Raw genomic sequence first — 25,158 nt, 5'->3', positions numbered from 1 at the left:
ACATATTGTCTATTGCATTTTTCGTGGTCATCAAATTATTCCAAAATTCCAAATTATGAAATTATGAAATTCCAAATTATGAACTGAATTTAAATGACAGTTTCCATCGTGTGATATGAAGCTGATAGCAATGCTTAAACTGATGGAAGGCAGAGATAAGGTAGACATTCACAACCTTTTTTTCCCCAGGGTGAAAATGTTGTGCACCACAGGAGGTGGCCTTAAGGTGAGAGCGATGAAGTTAAAAAAATATGTACGGGGCATGTTCTTTTTAACACAGAGGATGCCTGGAGCATGTTGCTGGATGAGGTGGTGATGGCAGACACCATTGTGTCTTTTAGAGAGGTGCATGGATATGCAGAGAATGGAGGTATAGGTTTCAGGTAGAGGAGATTAGTTTATCTTGGCTTCATTGTCGGCATGGACATTGTGGGCCAAAGAGTTTGCTCCTGCACTGTACTGAACTCTTTAAACTGTTAGTTCAGGCCCCAGGATTACCAGCCGTGTTACATATCTGGTGTATCGCTACTGAACCTGTGGGCTGGCCTGGCCCAAATGTGTAGGAAGGACATGCAGGGGCTAATTTACACTGAACTTAGACACAAGAAGCTGGAGTAACTCATTGGGTCAGGCAGCATCTCTGGATAAAAGGAATAGGTGACATTTCAGGGCGAAACCGTTCTTCAGACTGGACCAAATGTGTCAATTTTTCCTCACACCTCTATCAAAATCTCTTCCATATTTCAAACACCATAATTCCTCGACTCTACTGGAAGATAAGTTTACCTGGATTAATTAACTTCAGCATCCGTTTCCACAGACTGAACTGAAAGGGGCCACTGAAATCATCTTGACTGAGGTCAATGGAAACTCTGGCGGGTCTTTGGAACTGCATGTTTTCACACCTGTGTTGGAAATAAAAAGTATCGCTGAGATGCAAAAGTAGAATGATACACCATATCTATGATCTCACTTTATATACTTGTCAGCACTGCCCTCAACTTCTGACTTTTCAGACACTACTATCCAAGACTTAGGTCATAGGGAAATATGAACAACATATATAAGAAATATATAAATCAAGCTATTCTATGTGTTGATTGGAGATAGTTATTGACCAAGGAGGAATTTTCAGTTGGTTTTTATAGTATTCTGCAAGGGCTACCTCAGAAAGCAAATGGAGACCTCAACCAAAAGGCAACACTTCTGATAGTATTGAACTCCCTGTACTGCATCCCAAATCTTGGACTTTCCACTCAGCACTTAAATTCCATGCTTCATGTATCTTGTGTTTTATGTTGTATTTTGCTGGCAGACCAATTTCTCTCCTGGGATAAGTAAAGTTCTGTCGTATTGTTTCATATCGCATCCCTTGCACATGAGACATTGGTTTTTATTATCCATTGCTGGTAGCTTAACAGCCACCAGCTATTAACTTTCTCCCTGGGTAATGGATATTCCTTCTGAACTGTGTGTGTGTTAGAGGAATTAAGTGTGAGGATATTGGAGAGGGTGTGGAAATGATGTACAATAACAGTGCTGTGGTTACATTGATTAGAAGGACTGGAGCCTCAGGGGCTTCCCAGGTAACGATCACATGACCGAGTGAAAGACTGGTTTCATGCAAATCCTCCCATGCGTTTTCAATGGATTTTTTAAGCCAGGAATAATTATAGAGATATAGTCCAGAAACAAACCTTTTGGCCCACCAATCCATGCCAGCCATTGATCACTCGTTCACAATTGTTCCATGTTATCCCAATCTCCCATCCAGTCCTTACACCCTTGGGGCAATGAACAGAGAGGCCAATTAACCCTGCCCGTCCCGCTGGGTAACTCAGTGGGACCGACAGCATCTCTGGAGTGAAGGAATGCATGGCGTTTTGGGCTGAGACCCTTCTTTAGACAATTTGTCTGAAGAAGGGTCTCGACCCGAAACGCCACCCATTCCTTCTCCCCATAGATGCTGCCTGTCCTGCTGAGTTACTCTAGCATTTTGTGTCTATCTTCGGTTTGAACTTGCATCTGCAGTTCCTTCCTACACAAGAGAAAGTACAAGCTCTCCACAAACAGCATCCGAAGTCAGGTTCAAAACAGGTCTCTGGCGCTGTCAGGCAGCATCTTTACCAGCTGCACCATAGTGCTATCCTCAGCAATAATAAATAAGAATAAAGCAATACACCTTGCACTTTAACGATACAGTGCGGAAAAAGGCCCTTCGGCCCACAAGTCCATGCCGCCCTCCGATCACATTAACACTATCCTACACACTTGGGATAATTTACTATTTTACCAAAGCCAATTACAAACCTGTACATCTTTGGAGTGTGGGAGGAAACCGGAGCACCTGGAGAAAACCCACATGGTCACAGGAAGAATGTACAAACTCCATACAGAAAGCACCCATAGTCAGGATCGAACATGAGTCTCTGGCGCTGTAAGGCAGCAACTCTACCGCTATGGGTTGTTTTTAAATGTGCTATACAAATAAATTGACTTGACTTGACACCACTGTGCCACCCCAATAATGAATTTTTCATGGTATTCATTAACTAATGGATCCAATGTATATTCCATTTGTTTGATCACAGGTAAAATTAGGGTTATTATTCAATGATTCTAAAGAACTATAGCAAGTATATTGTGAGATGGCCATGGAAAATTACTGTCCCTGACTTGCTGAATAATCAACTTAAAGACATTTCTGAAGAATGAAGCCTTTACATAAGCTGGGAGAGGAGAAGGCTGAGGAGAAATGTAATTGATTATGTGAAGTAATGAAGGGTCTGGATAGATTTGATAGCGAAGGACTCTTCACATTGGTGGAAGGGTAAAAGATTATATGTAACGGGTATACAATGTAGGGGAAAAGTACTAAGAACATCATAATGAAAAAATGATTCTAACTTCCACACCAGGCACAGCGGTAGAGTTTCTGCCTTACAGTGCCAGAGACCCGGGTTAGATCCTGACTATGGGTGCTTATCTCTATGGGGTTTCTACGTTCTCCCCGTGACCTGCGTGGGTTTTCTCTGGGATCTCCAGTTTGCTCCCACATTCCAAAGACATACAGGTTCATAGGTTATTTGGCTTCGGTAAAAATGGTAAATTATCCCTTGTGTGTAGGATAGCGTACAAAGATCACTGGTCGGCACGGGCTGAAGGGCCTGTTTCCACACTGTATCTCTAAAAGTCTAAAAATGTCTCAGCCTGCACAACCACCCCTGCCTTTTGGACATCCCTTGGCAGTTCTTCTGATGGGCATCATTTCATTCTAAACTAAACTGCTGGCATGTTATCACAGTTGGAACATACGCATGCTGAATTGGTGGAGACATGTTTCACTGTAGTCTTTGAGGGAACTGGATAAACATATTCTGGAAACAAGTTTGTAAGGCTGCAGAGAGAATGCCAGTAGGTGGAACTAGTGAAACATAGAAACAAAGAACAATATGTGTAGGAGTAGGCCATTCGGCCCTTCAAGGCAGCACGCCATTCAATATGATCATGGCTGATCATCTAAAATCATTACCACATTCCTGCTTGTTCCCAATATCCCTTGATTCCTTTAGCCCTATGAGCTAAATCTAACTCTCTCTTGAGCTAGAGATTGGTAGGTGCTGTATGATGTTGTGGAAATTACGAAGACAAGGCTGCAAGAGGATCGGAGCTGGGAAGTGAATATTCAGGGTTGTACGTCCTATCGAAAAGACAGACAGGTGGGCAGAGGGGGTGGGGTAGCTCTGTTGGTAAGGAATGAAATTCAGTCCTTTGCGAGTGGAGACATAAAATCAGAGGATGTAGAGTTATTGTGGATAGAACTGAGAAATTGTAAGGGCAAAAAGACCCAAATGGGAGTTATCTACAGGCCCCCAAACAGTAGCCTTGATATAGGGTGCAAGTTGCATCAGGAGTTAAAAGTGGCTTGTAACAAAGGTAATGTTTCGGTGGTTATGGGAGAGATTTCAATATGCAGGTAGACTGGGAAAATCAGGTTGGTACTGGACCACAAGAAAGGGATTTTGTAGGGTGCCACCAAGATGGATTCTTAGACCAGCTTGTACTGGAGCCTACCAGGGAGAAGGCAATTCTGGATTAGTGTTGTGTAATGAACTGGATTTGATAAGGGAACTCAAGGTAAAGGCTCTAGAAATAGTGGAAGCATTGGAGATTATTTTTCAATGTTCTATAGATTCAGGATCAGTTCCTGTGGATTGGAGGATAGCAAATGTTATCCCACTTTTTAAGAAAGGAGGGAGAGAGAAAACGGGTAATTATAGACCAGTTAGTCTGACATCAGTGGTGGGGAAGATGCTGGAGTCAATTATAAAAGATGAAATTGCTGAGCATTTGGATAGCAGTAACAGGATCATTCCAAGTCAGCATGGATTTACGAAGGGGAAATCATGCTTGACAAATCTACTGGAATTTTTTGAGGATGTAACTAGGAAAATTGACAGGGGAGAGTCAGTGGATGTGGTGTACCTCGACTTTCAGAAAGCCTTCGACAAGGTCCCATATAGGAGATTAGTGGGCAAAATTAGAGCACATGGTATTGGGGGTAGCGTACTGACATGGATAGAAAATTGGTTGACAGACAGAAAGCAAAGAGTGGGGATAAATGGGTCCCTTTCGGAATGGGAGGCAGTGACCAGTGGGGTACCGCAAGGTTCGGTGCTGGGACCCCAGCTATTTACGATATACATTAATGACTTAGACGAAGGTATTAAAAGTACCATTAGCAAATTTGCAGATGATACTAAGCTGGGGGGTAGTGTGAATTGTGAGGAAGATGCAATAAGGCTGCAGGGTGACTTGGACAGGTTGTGTGAGTGGGCGTATACATGGCCGATGCAGTTTAATGTAGATAAGTGTGAGGTTATTCACTTTGGAAGTAAGAATAGAAAGGCAGATTATTATCTGAATGGTGTCAAGTTAGGAGGAGGGGGAGTTCAACGAGATCTGGGTGTCCTAGTGCATCAGTCAATGAAAGGAAGCATGCAGGTACAGCAGGCAGTGAAGAAAGCCAATGGAATGTTGGCCTTCATAACAAGAGGAGTTGAGTATAGGAGCAAAGAGGTCCTTCTACAGTTGTACCGGGCCCTGGTGAGACCGCACCTGGAGTATTATGTGCAGTTTTGGTCTCCAAATTTGAGGAAGGATATTCTTGTTATGGAGGGCGTGCAGCGTAGGTTCACTAGGTTAATTCACGGAATGGCGGGACTGTCGTATGTTGAAAGGCTGGAGCGATTGGGCTTGTATACACTGGAATTTAGAAGGATGAGGGGGGATCTTATTGAAACATATAAGATAATTAGGGGATTGGACACATTAGAGGCAGGAAACATGTTCCCAATGTTGGGGGGGGGGGGGGTCCAGAACAAGGGGCCACAGTTTAAGAATAAGGGATAGGCCATTTAGAACAGAGATGAGGAAGAACTTTTTCAGTCAGAGAGTGGTGAAGGTGTGGAATTCTCTGCCTCAGAAGGCAGTGGAGGCCAGTTCGTTGGATGCTTTCAAGAGAGAGCTGGATAGAGCTCTTAAGGATAGCGGAGTGAGGGGGTATGGGGAGAAGGCAGGAACGGGGTACTGATTGAGAGTGATCAGCCATGATCGCATTGAATGGCGGTGCTGGCTCGAAGGGCTGAATGGCCTACTCCTGCACCTATTGTCTATTGTCTATTGTCTATTTGGAGGTAGTGACCATAATATGATAAGTTTTAATCTGCAATTGGAGAGGGAGAAGCTAAAATCAGAAGTGTCAGTGTTGCAGTTGAACAAAGGGGACTATGGAGGAATGAGGGAGGAGCTGGCCAAAGTTGACTGGAAAGGGTCCCTAGCAGGGATGACGGTGGAACAGCAATGGCAGGAATTTCTGGAAATAATCCAGAAGATGCAGGATCATTTCATTCCAACGAGGAGGAAAGATTCTAAGGGGAGAAAGAGGCAACCGTGGCTGACAAGGGAAGTCAAGGACAGGAGAAAACTAAAAGAGAAGACGTATAACATAGCAAAGATGAGCGGAAAGCCAGAAGATTGGGTAACTTTTAAAGAACAACAGAAGTTAACTAAAAAGGCAATACCGGGAGAAAAGATGAAGTACGAAGGTAAGTTAGCCAAGAATATAAAGGAGCATAGTAAAAGCTTCTTTAGGTATGTGAAAAGGAAAAGATTAGTTAAGACAAATGTGGGTCCCTTGAAGACAGAAACAGGTGAATTTATTATGGGGAAGAAGAAAATGGCAGATGAGTTGTACAGGCACTTTGGTTCTGTCTTCAATAAGGAAAACACAAACAATCTCCCAGATGTACTAGGGGATAGAGGATCCAGGGTGACAGGAACTGAAGGAAATTCACATTAGTCAGGAAATGGTGTTGGGTAGACTGATGGGATTGAAGGCTGATTATTCCGCAGGGCCTGAGGTGCTGCATCCCAGGGTACTCAAGGAGGTGGCTCTAGAAATTGTGGACGCATTGGTGATCATTTTCCAATGTTCTATAGATTCTGGATCAGTTCCTGTGCATTGGAGAGTAGCTAATGTTATCCCACATTTTAAGAAAGGAGGGAGAGAGAAAACAGGGAATTATACACCAGTTAGCCTGACACTGGTGGTGGGGAAGATGATCGAGTCAATTATTAAAGATGTATTAGCAGCACATTTGGATAGCAGTAACAGGATCGGTCCAAGTCAGCATTGATTTACGAAGGGGAAAGCCTGCTTGACTAATCTTCTGGAATTATTTAAGGATGTAACAAGTAAAATGGATAAGGGGGAGCCAGTGGATGTAGTGTATCTGGTTTTCAGAAAGTCTTTGATAAGGTCCCACACAGGAGTTTAGTGGGCAAAATTTAGTAGGGTATTGACATGGATAGAAAATTCGTTGGCAGACAGGAAACAAAGTGTAGGAATTAACAGATCTCTTTCAGAATGACAGGATGTGACTAGTGGGGTGTCGCAAGGCTGGGTCCATAACTATTTACAATATATATTAATGATTTAGATGAAGGAATTAAAAGTAACATTAGCAAATTTGCAAATGACAGAAAGCTGGGTGGCAGTGTGAACTGTGAAGAGGATGCTTTAAGGATGCAGGGTGACTTGGATAGGTTGGGTGAGTGGGCAGATGCATTTTAATGTGGATAAATGTGAGGTTTCCATTTTGGTGGCAAGAACAAAGCGGCAGATTATTATCTGAATGGCATCACATTAGGAAAAGGGGAGGTGCAACGAGACCTGGGTGTCCTAGTACATCAGTCACTGAAAGTAAGCATGCAGCTACCGCTGACAGTGAAGAAAATTCTCTGCCTTAGAAGGCAGTGGAGGCCGATACACCGGATGCATTCAAAACAGAATTAGTGGAATCAAGGGATATGGGGAGAAGGGAGGAATGGGGTACTGATTGTGGATGATCAGCCATGATCACATTCAATGGCGGTGCTTGCTCGAAGGGCTGAATGGCCTACTCCTGCGCCTATTTTCTATCTATCTACTGTATGCTTGTTTCCATGAAAACATCCAGCGAATTGGCCTCCACTGGCCTCTGTGGCAGAGAATGCGATAGATTCACAACTCTCTGGGTGATAAAGTTTTTCCTCATCTCAGTCCTAAATGGCCTACCCCATATTCTTAAATTGTGACTCCTCGTTCTGGATTCCCCCCAACACCGGGAAATATTTCTCTGCATCTAGCCTGTCCAATCCTCTAAGAAATGTATATGTTTGTATAAGATCCATTCTCATCCTTCTAAATTCCAGTGAATAGAAGCCCAGTCGACCAATTCTTTCATCATATGTCAGTCCCGCAATCCCGGGGAATTAACCTGGTGAACCTACGATGCACTCCCTCAATAGCAATAATGTCCTTCCTCAAATTAGGAGACGAAAATTGCACACAATACTCCAGGTGCGGTCTCACCAGGACCCTGCACAACTGCAGCAGGACCTCCTTGCTCCTAAACTCAAATCCTCTCGCAAAGAAGACTAACATGCCATTAACTTCCTTCACTGCCTGCTGTACCTGCATGCTTACTTTCAGTGACTGATGTACAAGCATACCCAAGTCTCTTCCTAATCTGACGCCATTCAGATAATAATCTGCCTTCCTGTTCTTGCCACCAAAGTGGATAACTTCACATTTATCCTCATTATACTACATCTGCCATGCATCTGCCCACTCATCCAACCTACCCAACTTACCCTGCAGCCTCATAACATCTTCCTCGTAGCTCACACTGCCACCCAGCTTTGTGTCATCCACAAATTTGCAGATGTTACATTTAATTCCCACATCTAAATCGTTAATATATATTGTAAATAACTGGGGTCCCAGCACCGAGCCTTGCAGCACCCCACAAGTCACTGTCTGCCATTCTGAAAAGGACCTGGTAATTCCTACTCTTTACTTCCTGTCTGCCAAGCAGTTCTCTATCCATGTCAATATCCTACCCCCAATACCACGGCCTCTAATTTTGCACACCAATCTCTTGTGTGGGAACATGCCAAAGGTTTTTTGAAAGTCGAGATGCACCATATCCACTGGCTCTCCCTTATCCAATCTACTTGTTACATCCTCAAAAAAGTATGTGCAAGCAGATAATGGTTTGTCTTGGCATCATGTATGGCGTACACATTGTGGGCTGAAATGCCTGTTCTTGTGCTGCCTGTTCCATGTATCTTGCCCTGTCCCCTTCCATCTACATCCCTCCCTTTTACTTTGCATTTCACCCATCCTCTCTTCTTATCTGACACATGTTTGTTGCCTTTTTATCTCCAGCCTGTGTCACTTATTCCACTACCAATAAAACCCCCGCCCAAACTGTATCTACCTATCACTCACCAGGCTTTGTCCCGCCCACCACTCCTTCTCAGCTTTCTCCCTGCTATTACAATCAGTATGAAGAAGGGTCCCAACCCGAAATGTCGCCTGTCCATTCCATCTACAGATGCCGCTGAGTTCCTCCACCACCCTGTGTTTTGCTCAAGATTTCAGCATCTGCATTTCCGTGTGTCTCCTGTCTTTGTTCTGGATTTCCAGCCCCTAAAGTTTTTTGCTCCAATGAACCTAAGTATTCATTCACTTTGCCTGCCATCCGTATCCAACAATGCAAAGGACTACAGGTGGAATGGGTTGCATTACAGAATATATAACTGTCAGCCAAATATGGACAATAATGCACTTACCGGCCAAGAATATTTTTAATATCCTGAAAGAGAGAAGATTGTTTTAGTTTTACTTTTTAATTGTAGAGATACAGCAGAGAAACAGGCTCTTCGACCCACTGAGCCCACACCGACCAGCGATCCCCGCACATTGACACTATCCTGCACATACTGGTGACCAATTACATTTAAACCAAGCCAATTATCCACAAAATTGTGCGGCTTTGGAGTGTGTGAGGAAACCGAAGATCTCTGAGAAAGCCCACGGAGGTCACGGGGAAAACGTACAAACTCTGTACAGACAGTACCCGTCGTCAGGATCAAACCCGGGTCCCTGGTGCTGTGAGGCAGCAACTTTATCGCTGAACCACCAATAAAAGGGTGGGCCTTTTGTTACAACATTGCATTACAAAGATCTGTCAGAAACTTAAACAATGGTAAAAATGCATTTCGAATATTATTGTGTAAAAACTGCAATTTGACTTTACAATGTCACAAGATTTGGACCCAGAATAGTTTCAATACCGAACTCATAGTTCGAAATTCTCGGTGGAGGGCATGTCGATAAAATGGCAGCATTTAAGTGGCTTTTAGATAAGCACATGTATATGCAGGGCATGGAGGGATATGGATCATGTGCAGGCTGAAGAGATTAGTTTAACTTGGAATCATATTCAGCTGTGAGATTGTGGGTTGAAAGGTCGGTTCCTGTGCAATGTTCCAAGTTCTGTGGTCTATTAACAGAAAAACTGTTAAAATTGAAGTTCACAGACCTATGAGGAAATGATTCTTTCATGCAGTAAACCTCTATTATTTCACGGTGTGATTATTTGGAAGTCCTGATGCATCCAATTTGCCACATCACTTGTTGATTTCCCTGTTCCTTTTAACACACCAGGGTCTTAGTCGCCATTGATAGACACAAAATGCTGGAGTATCTCAGTGGGACAGGCTGCATTTCTGGAGAGAAGGAATGGGTGACGTTTCGGGTTGAGACCCTTCTTCAGATTGAGAGTCAGGGGAGGGGGAGATACAGAGATAAGAAAGTATAAGGTGTGAGAACGAGACATCAAAGGGGGTGGAGATGAAGGAAAGTGTAGAGTAGATCATTGTTAGCGATGAGAAGGTAACAACAAAGCAAACAGAGATAAAATGTAATCAGGGACAGTCAGACTGGTTGGAGTACTGGGAAGGGGGAGGGATGGAGTGAGAGGGAAAGCAAGGGTTACTTGAAGTTAGAGAAGTCAAACTATCTCCGGTTTAAACTAGCATCTGCAGTTCCTTCCAACTCTTAGTTGCCATTCTTCCTTCAGCATTCTGGTGCTAAAGTTCCACACTCACAGAGCAGCACAGCACAATACTGGAGCAGGCCCTTTGGCCCACAATGTCTGTTCCAAGATAAACTAATCTCATCTGCCTGCACGTGACCATGACGTGCCTGTCTAAAAGCCCATAAACACCAGTATTGGTCCTGCACCCACCACCACCACCCCTGGCCCTGCATTCCAGGCACCAATCACCCTCGCCTGCCCCACACATCTCCTCTATATTTTGTCTCCTCACCATCAAGCTATGCCCACTGATCTTTCATATTTCCACCATGAGAAAGGGTTCTGACCGTCTACCCGGTGGCTCTCTTAATTTGATCTACTTACAGCAGTCCAGAGAAAACACCGACAGTCCAGAGAAAACTATCCAAGTTTGTCCATCCTCTTCTGATACTAATTCCCTGTAATCCAGGCATCATTCTGGTCAACATTTAGTGCATTCTCTCCAATGCCTCTACAGACTTCTTATATTGGGGTGTCCAGAACTGCACACAATACTTCAAATGAGGTCTAACCAAAGTGCTAAAAATCTGCATTGTGCTTTCCTGACACTTATACTCAATGCCCAACTAGTCTTTTCCTTTTCACTGGCTTGCAGAACTTGAGTCTAACATGATTCTGTGTGCTGATCGTGTCTATAAGCTTGTGATGGTGCAAGAGGCAAGATTTTCACTGCATCTGTCCCTCACTGTATGTATTCATATGACAATAAGCTCAACTTGACTTAACCAGTCTCCCTTAAAACTCACCTGGGCCCCACTCCCCATGCTTCCTTGAAACTTGCCTCGTTCTGCTTCCAGTGCTCTGTTTAAATGTACCTGGTTAACTGGAATAGACTCTAAAATCTGGAGTAACTCAGCGGGCCAGGCAGCATCTCTGGAAGAAAGGAATAGGTTTGGGGTCGAGACCCTTCTTCAGACTGAGAGTCAGGGGAAACGAAAATGAGAGATATAGAAGGTACATAGAAGAAATGAATGAAAGATATGCAAAAAGAAACGATGATCAAGGAAAGGTGTAACTCACAATGGTCCATTGTTGCCTGTGGGGTAGGTGATAACGAGTTAACTGGAATGTTTATTGTTATTCTACATATCATCTGTAAACACTGATTTAAAACAGTGCAAAACACAAAGTGCCTGAGGAATTCATCAGATCATGCAGCATCTGTCGAGGGGGAAAGGAAACATGATGAATTGGGTCAGAACCTCCTCTAGAGTGATTCAGACCTCATTAGTGTACATAGTGCTGTTATAACTCAGCAGGTGAAGCAGCACGTTTGATGGTGCTGTTATATCAGCAGGTGAAGCAGCACGTTTGATGGTGCTGTTATAACAGCAGGTGAAGCAGCACGTTTGATGGTGCTGTTATAACAGCAGGTGAAGCAGCACGTTTGATGGTGCTGTTATAACAGCAGGTGAAGCAGCATGTTTGATGGTGCTGTTATAACACCAGGTGAAGCAGCATGTTTGATGGTGCTGTTATAACAGCAGGTGAAGCAGCATGTTCAATGGTGCTTGATCTGCTGAGCTATTCAAGAACTTTGTATCCTCTTGTGGAAACCAGCATCAGCAATTTCTTGTTTCTCCATTAATTAAGTGTGTTGGAGTATTAATGAATATGATCCAAGAGTCTGGAAAAGCTGCGATATTGGTTTAGAGATACAGCCCGGAAACAGGCCCTTCTGACCACTGAGTCTGTGCCGACCAGCGATCCTCGCACATTAACACTCTCCCACACACACTTGGGACAATTTACATCTCTACGAAGCCAATTAACCTACAAACCTGCACGTCTTTGGAGTGTGGGAGGAAACCAAAGTTCTCGGAGAACATCCATGCGGTCACAGGGAGAATGTACAAACTCCATACAGCCAGCACCCGTGGTCGGGATCGAACCTGGGTCTCTGGCGCTGTAAGTGCTGTAAGGCAACTATACCGCTGTGCCACCGTACCACCCATTCTGGAACTGATGCTGCCAAAGTTCTGAATGTGGACTGATGGAGTTCTCTACTGTACATTGGGTTTTAGAATCTGAATGGTAATGGCATCATGTTTCCCATGTAAACAATAGACAATACCTGCATAAACTCTGCATCTTCCAGACTCAGTTTTTCTTGCATGTCCAAGATTGCTTTCTTAAGTGATGCATGCTGTTCGGAGATTTTCTTTAGATTTTCATCTTTTTGTTGCAATATGGCATTTTCCTTTTGCTCCAGTATTGTTTTCAGCTTTTTCTCTTCCTGGTGCAGAAACTGGTGCAGTTCTTCGAACTTAGATTCAATGTTCTTCTGCAGAGCCGCAGATTCTTTCTGATGGAATAAACAACAGGTGGATTTACCCAGTGCAAGGTGAGAAGTTCATGGGTCGTGGAGCACAGAACAGGAAACAGTACAGCACAGGAACAGGCTCTTTGTTCCACCATGCCACAGCTGAACATTATGCTAGGTTATAACTGAAAACACACACCTCCAGATTCAGGGACAGTTTCATCCAGCTGTTTCCACGCAACTGAACCATCCTCTCACGAACTAGAGACCGGTTTTGACCAACCATCTACCTCATTGGAGACCTTTGAACTATCTTTAATCAGACTTTACCTTTCTTTTTATTTTAGAGATACAGTGTTGAAACTGGGCCTTTGGCCCACCAAGTCTGTGGTGACCAGTGATCACCCATACACTAGTTCTATCCTACACACCGGGGACAAATTACAGAGGCCATTTAACCCATAAACCTGCACATCTTTGGAATGTGGGAGGAAACATCTTTAAGGTGAGAGGAGCAAGTTTAAGGGAGATGTGCAGTGCAAGTATTTTTATTTACACAAAGGGTGGTGAGTGCTTGGAATGTGCTGTTGTAAGGTGGGGGGGGGGGGGGGGTGGAGGGGGGTGGTTGAGGCAGATACATTAGAATCATTTTAGAGGCTTTTGGACAGGCAAGTGAATGGTGGGATATGGACAATGTGCAGGCAGATAAGAGTTGGTCCTGTCATTATGTTTGGCAGATATTGTGGGCCAAAGGGCTTGTCCCATGTTCTGGGATGGTGATGGTTTGACACTGTGGTGCAGATTCAATCTCCTTGTTTACAGTAGGCTGTGTTGAATAGGTTCATTAACTTGACATCATTAAAAGGAGTTGTATTATATGGGAAGTGAATAAGGTTTTGAGTGGAGTTGTTGACAGGATATGTTGCAGGAAGGAACTGCAGATGCTAGTTTAAACTGAAGATAGACACAAAACATATTTCATTATCTCTGTATCACCCTCTCCCCTGATTCAGTCTGAAGAAGGGTCAAGACCCAAAACGTCACCTATTCCTTCAGACAGAGATGCTGCCTGTCCCACTGTTACTCCAGCATTTTGTGTCTGTCTTGTTGACAGGATACTTTCTCTGGTTGAGTCAATCTAGAACAGGATAGATTCAGCCAACAGCTTTACCTACTGAAGGAGGGAATGAAGAAAGAAATCTGAGGAATGAGCCTGAAGAAATGTCCTGATCCAAAATGTTACCTATTCATTTCGTCCGCTGATGCTGCCTGATTCCCTGAGCTCCTCCAGCACTTTATGTTTTGTCCAAGATTCCAGCATATGCAGTTCCTTTTATCTCCAAGGGAAAGGGAATGATTTTTGTTTGCTCAAAGGTTTGTGAGCCTCTGGAACTCTTCAGACTGGAGAGATGTCATAGATGAATTGATGTAATAGGTACGGTAGCGCAGCGGTAGAGTTGCTGCTTTACAGCGAATGCAGTGCCGGAGACTCAGGTTCGATCCTGACTACGGGTGCTGCACTGTAAGGAGTTTGTACGTTCTCCCCGTGACCTGCGTGGGTTTTCTCCGAGATCTTCGGTTTCCTCCCACACTCCAAAGGCGTACAGGTGTGTAGGTTAATTGACTGGGTAAAAATGTTTTTTTTTAAATTGTCCCTAGTGGGTGTAGGATAGTGTTAATGTACGGGGATCACTGGGCGGCACGGACTTGGTGGGCCGAAAAGGCCTGTTTCCGCGCTGTATATATATGATATGATGATATGATAATAGAGAGAAGTCAAAAGTTATGACTAGAAAGGTGGACAGGCTTGATGGAGCACATGGAGATACAAGGAAGTGCAGATACTGGAATCTTGAGCAAAATACAAAGTGCTGTCGGAAATATACATCTTGTAAGATTTGAGAAGTTTTCCCTCATTCTGAAAGCAACACAAAACCAAAGAGCTGCAGTTTGGACATTTTAAACGGGAGACTGGGGCTGATAGCGGAGAAAGGCTGCGGTCGGTTTTTTCCAAGGGTTGTCACAATCTGTGGGTCCTAAGATAGCCGCAGGACCTCGTGACCAGCCACAAAAGCAAAAACCTTACAGCCCAGTCTCTAGGTTTCTGCAAAGCCACGGCCAGAACAATGGATGGGTTTTGGCCATGCAGAAACCTGCGAAACCAGGTCGAAGTCCAGACACTGGGGCACTGACATCAGCATACTCACAATGCCCCAAGCCGACCTACACAGTTAATCTCGTTAAGGGGGCACAATAGCCCATAGAAAACTACCTGGTAGGTGATGGGAAACCAGTTAAACCCATCACCTTGCAACGAAATACCAATTAACACCGTCTGGCCATCCCCGGTATCCCCGGACATAAGCGCAGATCAGAGAGAAAACTCATACATATCTTTTTAAACAAAGAGATTCCAAGATCTGGCGGGAGATAGGACGGGTCAGAAATAGTATAACTGGCCACGACTTTTGGGTTTTAAACGGAAGAAGAAAACCTGCAAGGAACGCAAGCAGGCAAGAAAACGAATGCAGGAGGAAGAAAAGACAGGCAAGAGGAACGGATGCAAGAGAGAGGAACAGGCACGCAACTCGAGGAGAAATACTGCCGCACCAACAGCCAGTAACCCCAGTAATAGCCCCATGGTGAGCATGCACCCAGATCTTGCATATCCTGGACATAGTTTAGTGTAGAGGGGAGGGTGGTTTGAATAAACGTTGGGTGTGTAAAGAAATATGTGTTGGTCAATTTTGCGATGTGTCGTACGTTCCCCATCTTACAGTCGTGTATATGTCTTGTAGAACTGTGTGTTTAAGAATTCAGCGAAAAAGGTATTCGTGTATACGTCTTGTGGAACTGTGCGTTTTGTGATTCATAAGTCCAAGGTATTCATGTGATTCAATATGTGTTTAATAGATATGTCGTATAGCAATATATAAGTATTCATGGACAATAGTCCCAAGCGCTAAATAAAAGCCTTTTTCATTTAAACCCTGGTTTTCAAATCTGGTCTGGTGGAATTTTTCTGCACTATAAACGCTCCTGCATCTAAGTCCAGTGTCTAGAACCGTAGGGGGTGAGTGGGTCGAACCACTCACGGGGAACCAGTGTGCACGGCCTGGTCAAGGGATCACAGCAAGGCACGGGGACCTTAGGTCGGGTGAAAGATCGGCGCAGAAACCCCTTACAATCGCATGGGATCAAAGGAAAGAAAGCTGAATGGATAGAAAACTGGCTTCATGGAAGGAAGGAGAGGATGATGGTGGAAGGTTGCTTTTCGGACTGGAGGCCTGTGACTAATGGTGTGCCATGGGGTTCGGTGGTGGTCCCATTGCTGTTTGTCATTTATAGCAAAGATGTGGATGAGAACAAACATGCAGAGGGGAAAGATTTAATGGGAACCCGAGGGGTTACTTTTTTATTCACAAAAAGCTGGAGTAACTCAGCAGGTTACTTTTTTACACAACGGGTGATAGGTGTATGGAACGAGTTGCCTGAGGAAGTAGCTGAGGCAGGTACCCTTGCAACGTTTAAGAAACATTTAGACAGGTACACGGATCAGGTAGGTTTAGAAGGATATGGTCCAAACACAGGCTGGTGAGACTAGTGTAGATGGGACATGTTGTCCCGTGTGGGCAAGTTGGGCTGAAGGGCCTGTTTCTACGCTATATGACTATGAACTGATCGGTTCAGGAGCATCTGTGAAAGGAATGGACAAACAGACCAAAACATTGCTTATCCAATCCCTGCAGAGATGCTGCCTGACCTGACCCACTGCATTACTCCAGCACTTTGTGTTTTGATGGACCACTTGTCTGATTCCTGCTCCCTTCCCTACGCTTCTCATGCTGTGTAGTTGGAGAAAACATCGGGCCTTTCAATGAAGGCACAAGAAACTCAGGATGCTGGAACCATGAGCAAATGATCATTGTGATCTTTGGTCTGGAATCGGAGGAAACAAAATATTACAACAGATCAAATATATAATGGAGTGAAAGGCACGGAAATTAAATATTTACCTGGTGCTAGATTGAGTCAATATCTCACATGCATGACATTGGACCGCCACACTAGTTTTTACATTAACTGTTTCGTTTCCCATTTCAACTGTGCTTTGATGTGGGACCTTTAAACGGCCCTTCGTACCTTCAGTTTATTTACATCTTCCTCTTCTTCATCCTGACTTTCACAGCAATCAAGCATTTGTTCATTCAGGGACTCGATTTCTTTCCGTAGCATTCCCTGGAACAGAGAAACGCGCAAAAAAAGTCACATCGGTCTCCTGAAAAAGACGACATTTTTAAAGTCTGTTGTCAATGATCTGGAAGATCAACCCCAATTATAGTCTGGCTCAGCTGGAAGAGCAGCCTCACAGCTCCAGCCATCTAGTTTCAACCTGGTCCACCATGTTTGTCCATGAGGCGTTCTCCTTGTGTGGATTACACCCATTTGCTTGTAATTTTTTCCACGTCCCATAAAACAGGCAATCCGGCATGTTTCCAGTGACTCCAATCAATTTCTACAGATGCACCCTGGAAAGCATCGTATTAGAATGTATCACAGCTTGGTTTGGCAACTGCTCTGCCCAAAACTGCAAGAAATTGCAGAGATTTGCGATGTCGCCCAGTCCCTCATTCAAACCAGCCTCCCCCTCATCGACTCAATCGACACCACACTTCCTCAGGAAAGCAGCAACATGATCAAGGACAACTTCCTCTCCATTCATTCTCTCTTCTCGCCTGTTACATCGGTCAGAAGATCCAAAATCTTGAAAGTATGTATGACTTTCAGGAATACCTTCTCTCCTGCTATTATAAATCTATATATAAATCATATATAAATCTATATATAAATCAGACTATTCATCAGACTCTTATAAGCTGTTGGTATGGTCCCGATCACCCAATCTATATTCTTGCAACGTTTGCATTTTTAGAACATCTGCACTTTCTCTCTCGTGTAGCACTATACTCAAAACTGTTTATTTTTTTCTTTGCACTACCTGGTAGACTTGTCTATGGTTTGATTGGACTCATAAATGGTATGACTTGCTTGGATAGCGGGCTGAGCAAATGTTTTCACTGCATCTCTGTACACTTGAGAATACAAAACCAATACCAAAGGTAATTGTGTTCTGTTTGGTAGTTTAGGATGACACAGTAAATTGCCCCCAGCATACAGGCGAGCGATTGAATCTGGGTAAAGTTGATGGGAAAGTAGAAGAAATAGATTGCAGGGAAAATTATTGGGAAAAAAGGTCGCTCTTTATGCTGGCATAGACAGTGGGCTGAAATAGCCTTCACCTATATCATCAGGATAAACAGAATTGGAATTTGGTAGTGGTATAGGTTCATTATTGTTATGTGTACTGAAATGCAGTGAAAAACCTTTGTCTGTGTTCTATGCAAAGAAATCAGGTAATACTATACATGAACACAATCAAACAAGAAACAAGTACAATAGTAAGAGCAAAGAGAAAATACCAAAGTGCAGAATATAGTTCCCAGCAATGGAGCATAACAGATCCATAGAAAAAGTCCAATGTCCGCAATGAGTTAAGTTGGAGAATTGGGACTGTACTCTAGCTTCAGATAGGATCTTTCAGAAGTATGGTAAATATGACCATAACATTCATAGCAAGAGGATTTGAGTATAGGAGCAGGGAGGTTCTGCTGCAGTTGTACAGGGCCTTGGTGAGACCGCACCTGGAGTATTGTGCACAGTTTTGGTCTCCTAATCTGAGGAAAGACATTCTAGCCTTAGAGGGAGTACAGAGAAGGTTCACCAGATTGATCCCTGAGATGGCAGGACTTTCATATGAAGAAAGACTGGATAAACTAGGCTTATACTCGCTGGAATTTAGAAGACTGAGGGGGGATCTTATTGAAACATATAAAATTCTTAAGGGGTTGGAGAGGCTAGATGCGGGGAGATTGTTCCCGATGTTGGGGAAGTCCAGAACCAGGGGTCACAGCTTAAGGATAAGGGGGAAGTCTTTTAGGACCGAGATGAGAAAACATTTCTTCACACAGAGAGTGGTAAGTCTGTGGAATTCTCTGCCACAGAAGGTAGTTGAGGCCAGTTCATTGGCTATATTTAAGAGGGAGTTAGATGTGGCCCTTGTGGCTAAAGGGATCAGGGGGTATGGAGAGAAGGCAGGTACAGGTTACTGAGCTGGATGATCAGCCATGATCATATTGAATGGCGGTGCAGGCTCGAAGGGCCGAATGGCCTACTCCTGCACCTATTTTCTATGTTTCTATGACAGGGGAAGAAGCTATTCCCAAGTCTCGCTTTATGGACTTTCAAGCTTCTGGATCTTCCGCTTGATGGGAACGGGGAGAAGAGGGAATGACCAAGGTGGAAAAGGTCCTAGAATTTGTTGGCTGTTCTCCCTTGGCAACGCAGATGGAGTGTCATAGTCATAGAATCTTGCAGCGTGGAAACAGGCAGTTCGGCCCAATTTGCCGTCACCAGCACTAGTCGTACCTGCTTGCGTTTGGCCCATACCCCTCTAAACCTGTCCTCTCCATGTACTTGTCTAAATGTTTCTTAAACGTTGCAATAGTACCTGGATCAATGACGTCCTCTGGCAGCTCATTTCATACACCTACCACCCACTGTGTGAAAAGGTTTCCCTATTAAATCTTTACCCCTCACTTTAAACCTATGTCCTCTGGGGCTCGATACCACTACTCTGGTCAAGAGACTCTGTGCATCTACCCGATCTATTCCTCTCATGATTTTGGACACCTCTATAAGAACACCCCTCATTGTCCTGCACTCTGAGGAAAAGAGTTTTCGCCTGCTCAACCTCTCCCTAAAGTTCCCTCGAGAACTGCCAACATCTTCATAAATCTTCTCTGCACCCTTCCCAACAGTGTATGGTGGGGAATGTGGCCTGTGTGATGGCCTGGGTGGCATCCACAACTCTCTGCAATTTCTCGCTGCTTCAGGCAGAGCAATTCCCAAACCACGTAGCGATGCATCCCCAAAGCCTGATTTCTTCAGTGCACCTGCAGAAGTTAGTAAGAGCCGGTGGAGGCATGCCGGGTTCCTGAGGAAGCAGAGGCATTGGGGTGCTTTTTTGGCTGTAGCTGCAATGCATCTGGTCAAGGACAGAATTTCCATTCATAATTAGAATAACAATTGAAAAATGGGTGAAGAGAGATGGAAGAGATAATCTAAGAATGTCAGAAATTGGAGCAGATTTTGATAACATGGCTCCCTGTGTCCTTCACCTGAGGACCACCCACTTCCCTTCCCCATTCTCATGGTCCTCGTCTCTCTTAGGGGCAAATTCTCTCTTGAAGGTATTTAATGACCTTTACTCCACAACTCTCTGCAGTAAACTATTCCAAAGATTCACCATCCTCCATGGAGAAGTTTCTCTTCTCCATCTGAAATGAGGAACTGCTCGTTCTTGAATAACGACCCTGTTTTTAGATTCCCCCACAAGGGAAATCATCTTTTCAACATCTGTCTTGCAAATCCCCCTCATAACCTTCCGTGTTTCAACAAGGTCACATCTCATTCTTCGAAGCAGCAATGAATACAGACCAAACCTACTTAACCATTACTCATAGGGCAAACACATAATGTGAGCAATCAAACAATATGCACTATCTGGGCTGCCTCCAATGCAAGTTATCTTCTCCTTGAAGGGCCTGTTTCCCTGCTGTATCTCTAAACTAAACTGCAGATGTTAGAATCTTGAGTAAAACACTGCTGGAGGAACTCCGCGGGTCAGGCAGCATCTGGGGAAAGAACTAACAGATGGATTTTCCGGTTGGGTCTGAAGAAGGGTTCAGAATGTTGTCTCGATGGGTGGGTATTACGTATAAGGAGTGGTTGTTTTCCCCAGAATGCCAGCAGGTGACGGGAGATCCCATAGACGTTTATAAAATTATCAAAGGCATAGGATAGGGTGGACAATCAGAACATTTTCACCACAAAAGGTAGGAAATGTCAAAGACTGGAGGCATAACTTTAGGTGAGAGGTGCAAACTTTAAAGGAGATGTACATGGCAAATATGAAAGTGGCTTTTAGGAGACACACATTAGTATATGGGGAATGACATGGATCATATGCAGGAAGAGATTTGTGGATGTAACCCTGTCCGTCACACAGAGCACACTCCCCACCACTGTCTCCATCTATACTTCAAGCTGCCTCGGAAGAGCAGCCAAATTAATTAAGCACCTTTCCAAGCCAGGCCATTCCTTCTGCTCCCTGGTCCTGTCAAGCAGAAGATTCAGAAGCTTGCAAGAGAGCACCTTCAGAGTCAGAAACAGCTTCTTCCCCTCTTATTGCACTTCTGAATGGTCCTTTCAAAATCGAGGCAACGGACCTGATTTTCTATCCGACCTTATTGCAGGCCTTGGATTTTTTTCTGTGGAACTGTTGCATTGTTCAGTTTAATTTAGTTTAGTTATACAGCGCGGAAACAGGCCCTTCGGCCCATCAAGTCCGCACTGATCGGCGATCCCTGTACATCAGCACTATCCTACACACGAGGGACAATTTACAATTTTTACTGAAGCCAAACTAACCAACAAACCTGTACATCTTTGGCTTGTGGGAGAATGTACAAACTCATTACAGACAGCACCTATAGTCAGGATTGAATCTGGGTCTCTGGCGCTGTAAGGAAGCAACTCTACCGGTGTGCCACCATTGCCACCCCTGATTGTAAAGCTGAGAAATGATATTCTGCACTCTGGCATCTTTCTCTTTGCTCTGGATTTTCCTCTCGTGTTTGGATTGATTCTATTCTTTTATAGCATTATCTGATTTAATCAGATAAGCATGTAAACAAAAGCTTCTCACCGTACCCTGGTACGTGTGTCAATAATAAACCTGAACCAGAGAAGATTAGTTATACAGCGTCATGGTCAGCATAGATATTGTGGGTCAAAATGCTTGTTCCTGTGCTCTATTTTTCTATATTCTATGAAACTGTGAGGGTCAGTTCTTGCCCTGCACTTTTCTATCTATGTACTAAAACTCTCGTTTGTTTGTTTGTTTGTTTGTTTGTTCCTGAGCTACAGCCAAAACGGGACACAATAGTGTGACAATTTTAGGCCCACTTTACTCACCGTCGTCCCTTTGGTGCTAATGGAAGAAGTTTCATTGAAATCGGTGTTATATTTTTAAAGTTATTCACATTTTAAAGTTTAAATCTATTTCCTAGGGAGGGGGGGAGGTGGAGGGAGGGAGGGGGAGGATAAAGGGGTTGAGGGGGATGTATTGGGGGGGGAAGGGGAAGGGGAAGGGGAGGGGGGAAGGCGGGAGGAGAGCGTGCTGCATCAATGCAGGAGAGGTTTGGGTCCAACGGGTTCACTTGGTCTAGTATTCTATAACATTGTGGGCTGAAGGGCCTGCTCCTGTGCTGAGCCGTTCTATGTCCAACGACACTGTGGGCTGAAAGGTCTGCTCCTGTGCTGTACTTTCCTATAAAAAGACACAAAGTGCTGGAGTAACTCAGCGTGTCGGGCAGCATCTCTGGAGAACATAGATAGGAGACTGAATCAGGAACATCGCAGTAGATTAGGTTCGGGGAGGTGCATGTGAACCTCTCTCTTGCTTAGAAAGTCTGTTTGGGTCGCTGGAAGGAGTAACCTTTTGATATTCAATGACATAATGGGCTGCAGGGCCTATTTCTGTGCTGTTGTGTATTCTATGATTGTGGGTCGAATGGCCTGTTCCTGTGCTGACTAAGCTTTATTCTCTGACAGAGTGGGCCGAATGGCCTGTTCCAGTGCTGCACTATTCTTTATTCTCTGACAGTGTGGGCCGAATGGCCTGTTCCTGTGCTGTTCTAGTCTTTATTCTCTGACTGAGTGGGCCGAATGAACTGTTCCTGTGCTGTACTTTTCCATATTCTATGACACTGTGGGCTGAAGGGCCTGTTCCTGTGCTGTACATTTCTATGATCTATGACACTGTGGGCCGAATGGCCTGTTTCTGTGCTGTACTGTTCTATGTTCTCTGACAGTGGGCAGAAGGGCTTGTTCCTGTTCTGTACTTTTCTACCTTCTATGGGACTGTGGGCCGAAGGGTCTGTTTCTGTTCTGTACTGTTCTATTTGCTGTGACAGTGGGCCGAAGGGCCTGTTACTGTGCTGATCTGTGTTCTGTGTGGCGGGTGAGGAGGTGGACAGAGAGGCCTGTCCTGTGCTACTCTATGTTCTGTGTGGTGGGTGAGGACTGGGTGAACAGAGAGGCATGTTCCTGTTCCCGTCCTGTGGCAGTTCACTGTGAGCGCGGTGTCCCACCTTATGGAGTCCAGCGGCCTCGCCAAGCGGGCTGGTGGAGTGGCCGTGGTGATGGCGGGACGTGGCACACACCACACAGATCGGCCTCTGGTCATCGCTGCAGTAAACCTTCAGCCTCTCGTCGTGCTCCTGGCAGCGGAGCTCCGTCTGAACCACCGCCTCGTCCACTCTGAGCTTCATTACATTCTCCACGATGTTGGACACGAACCGGTTGTGTCTGAGCGTCTTGTCGGGCAGCAGCGCCCGGCACTGCGGACAAGTGGCCGGCCCTCGCTCCGACTGCCAGTGCTGGACGATGCAGGTCCGGCAGAAATTGTGGCCGCAGTCTATGGTTACAGGCTGGACAAAGAACTCCAAGCAGATGGGGCAAAGCGCCTCATCTTTCATGGACTGTAGCACGTCTATACTCGCCATCGCTGCTGCCCTCTCCGGGTCCCGGACGCTTAGTTTCACTTTCGCGCTGCTGCAAAGTCGGCGATTTCCGGGTACGTTTCTTTGCACAAATCTGCAGATTTCAAACATGGACACAACAACGCTGGAGTAACTCAGCGGGTCAGGCAGCCTCTTCCTTTTCTCCCGTGATGTTGCCCGACCCGCTGATTTACTCCAGCATTTTGTGTCGACCGTCGGTGTAAACCCGCATCTGCAGTTACTTCCTAAACATTTTGTCAACAGATTAAGATTCTGTTGTATTTTTTTGTCCCGAAGCGGAACAACGAGATTCTTACTTGGCAGCAGCACAACAGATTATATAAACAGTACTCGCTAGACCCCATTGTACAGAACAAAAAGCTTCAATTAAAAATAGTCTGAATATAGTGCAAAACAAAAACAACAAAGTCCGAAGTCCCGAGTGCAGCCACGGCAGCGGGTAGATCAGATTTCTGTTTACATTGGTTCGCCTCATGTTTGTTTGGAAGCAGCTTCTCCTGAACCTGAACGTTTACAGTTTTCAGTCGCCCATAAATAACTTCTTCCGATGGCAGGGGGGAAATAAGAGCGTAGCCAGGGTGGTGTGGGTGCTCGATGATGCTGGCTGCCTTTTTGAGACAGAATCACCTTCCATGGCAGGGAGGGGGACTGGGACTGGGACTGGGTAGTGTCTGACACTTTTTGTAATCTCCATCATTCCCGAGCGTTCGAGTTGCCGAACCAGGCCGTGCTGCAACTGGTCAATGTGCTCACTACTGTACACGTGTAGAAGTTCAAAAGTATTTGTCCATATACCGAATCTTCAAGAGTATGTGTCCATATACCGAATTTCCTCTATTTGGGAAAAAAATCCCTGAAGGGGAAAAAAATAAATCACTTAAAATGTAGTGCGGGTGTTTGCTGGAGTCTAGACAATAGACAATAGACAATAGGTGCAGGAGGAGGCCATTCAGCCCTTCGAGCCAGCACCGCCATTCAATGCGATCATGGCTGATCACTCTCAATCAGTACCCCGTTCCTGCCTTCTCCCCGTACCCCCTCACTCCGCTATCCTTAAGAGCTCTATCCAGCTCTCTCTTGAAAGCATCCAACGAACTGGCCTCCACTGCCTTCTGAGGCAGAGAATTCCACACCTTCACCACTCTCTGACTGAAAAAGTTCTTCCTCATCTCCGTTTTAAATGGCCTACCCCTTATTCTTAAACTGTGGCCCCTTGTTCTGGACTCCCCCAACATTGGGAACATGTTTCCTGCCTCTAATGTGTCCAATCCCCTAATTATCTTATATGTTTCAATAAGATCCCCCCTCATCCTTCTAAATTCCAGTGTATACAAGCCTAATTGGGGAGAATAAAATGAGATCAGTGTAAATGATTGGTACAGATTCAGTAAATCGTTGGAGACACAAGCTGGAGCGAAATACAAAGTGCTGGAGGAACTCAGGCAGATGTTTTGGGTCGGAATATTTCTTCCGACTTATTACTGTAGTGGGGGTGGGGGGGGGGAGCTGAAATAAGAGAGAGGTGGGGACAGGGCAAGGCCTGGCAAGTGATAGGTGGATACAGGTGAGTGTGATGGGGGGGGGGGGGGGTGTAGATGGGCAGATGGGTGGACAAAGGCAAGAGATGAAAAGTAGACAAAAGGGTGTCAGGGAAAATGAGTGAAGTGTAAAGCCAGAGAGAGGGGTATAGATGGAAGGG

General features: G+C 44.8%; 1 protein-coding gene and 1 pseudogene across 3 annotated transcripts in view; one reads left to right on the top strand and one right to left on the bottom strand.

Moving 5' to 3' along the window:
* Positions 1-23,479, bottom strand: part of LOC144603226 (nuclear factor 7, ovary-like) — a 34,105-nt gene extending 10,626 nt beyond the window's left edge. For both annotated transcript variants that reach the window (XM_078416426.1, XM_078416425.1), the window contains exons 1-5: positions 23,028-23,479; positions 16,897-16,992; positions 12,565-12,795; positions 9,181-9,203; positions 787-905 (exon numbers count right to left, since the gene is read on the bottom strand). In XM_078416426.1, the coding sequence (XP_078272552.1) occupies positions 787-905; positions 9,181-9,203; positions 12,565-12,795; positions 16,897-16,992; positions 23,028-23,441 (883 nt within the window). In that variant the 5' untranslated portion in view covers positions 23,442-23,479. The remainder of the gene's footprint in view (positions 1-786; positions 906-9,180; positions 9,204-12,564; positions 12,796-16,896; positions 16,993-23,027) is intronic.
* The window catches only part of LOC144603231 (class I histocompatibility antigen, F10 alpha chain-like), a 1,654,937-nt pseudogene that overhangs the window by 1,488,907 nt on the left and 140,872 nt on the right, over positions 1-25,158 (top strand). The window lies entirely within an intron of this gene.

This window comes from Rhinoraja longicauda, chromosome 19 (assembly GCF_053455715.1).
Source record: "Rhinoraja longicauda isolate Sanriku21f chromosome 19, sRhiLon1.1, whole genome shotgun sequence".
Classification (NCBI taxonomy): Eukaryota; Metazoa; Chordata; class Chondrichthyes; order Rajiformes; family Arhynchobatidae; genus Rhinoraja; species Rhinoraja longicauda.
Note: the sequence above shows the minus strand (reverse complement) of the source record. Positions and strands in the feature narration are given on the sequence as shown.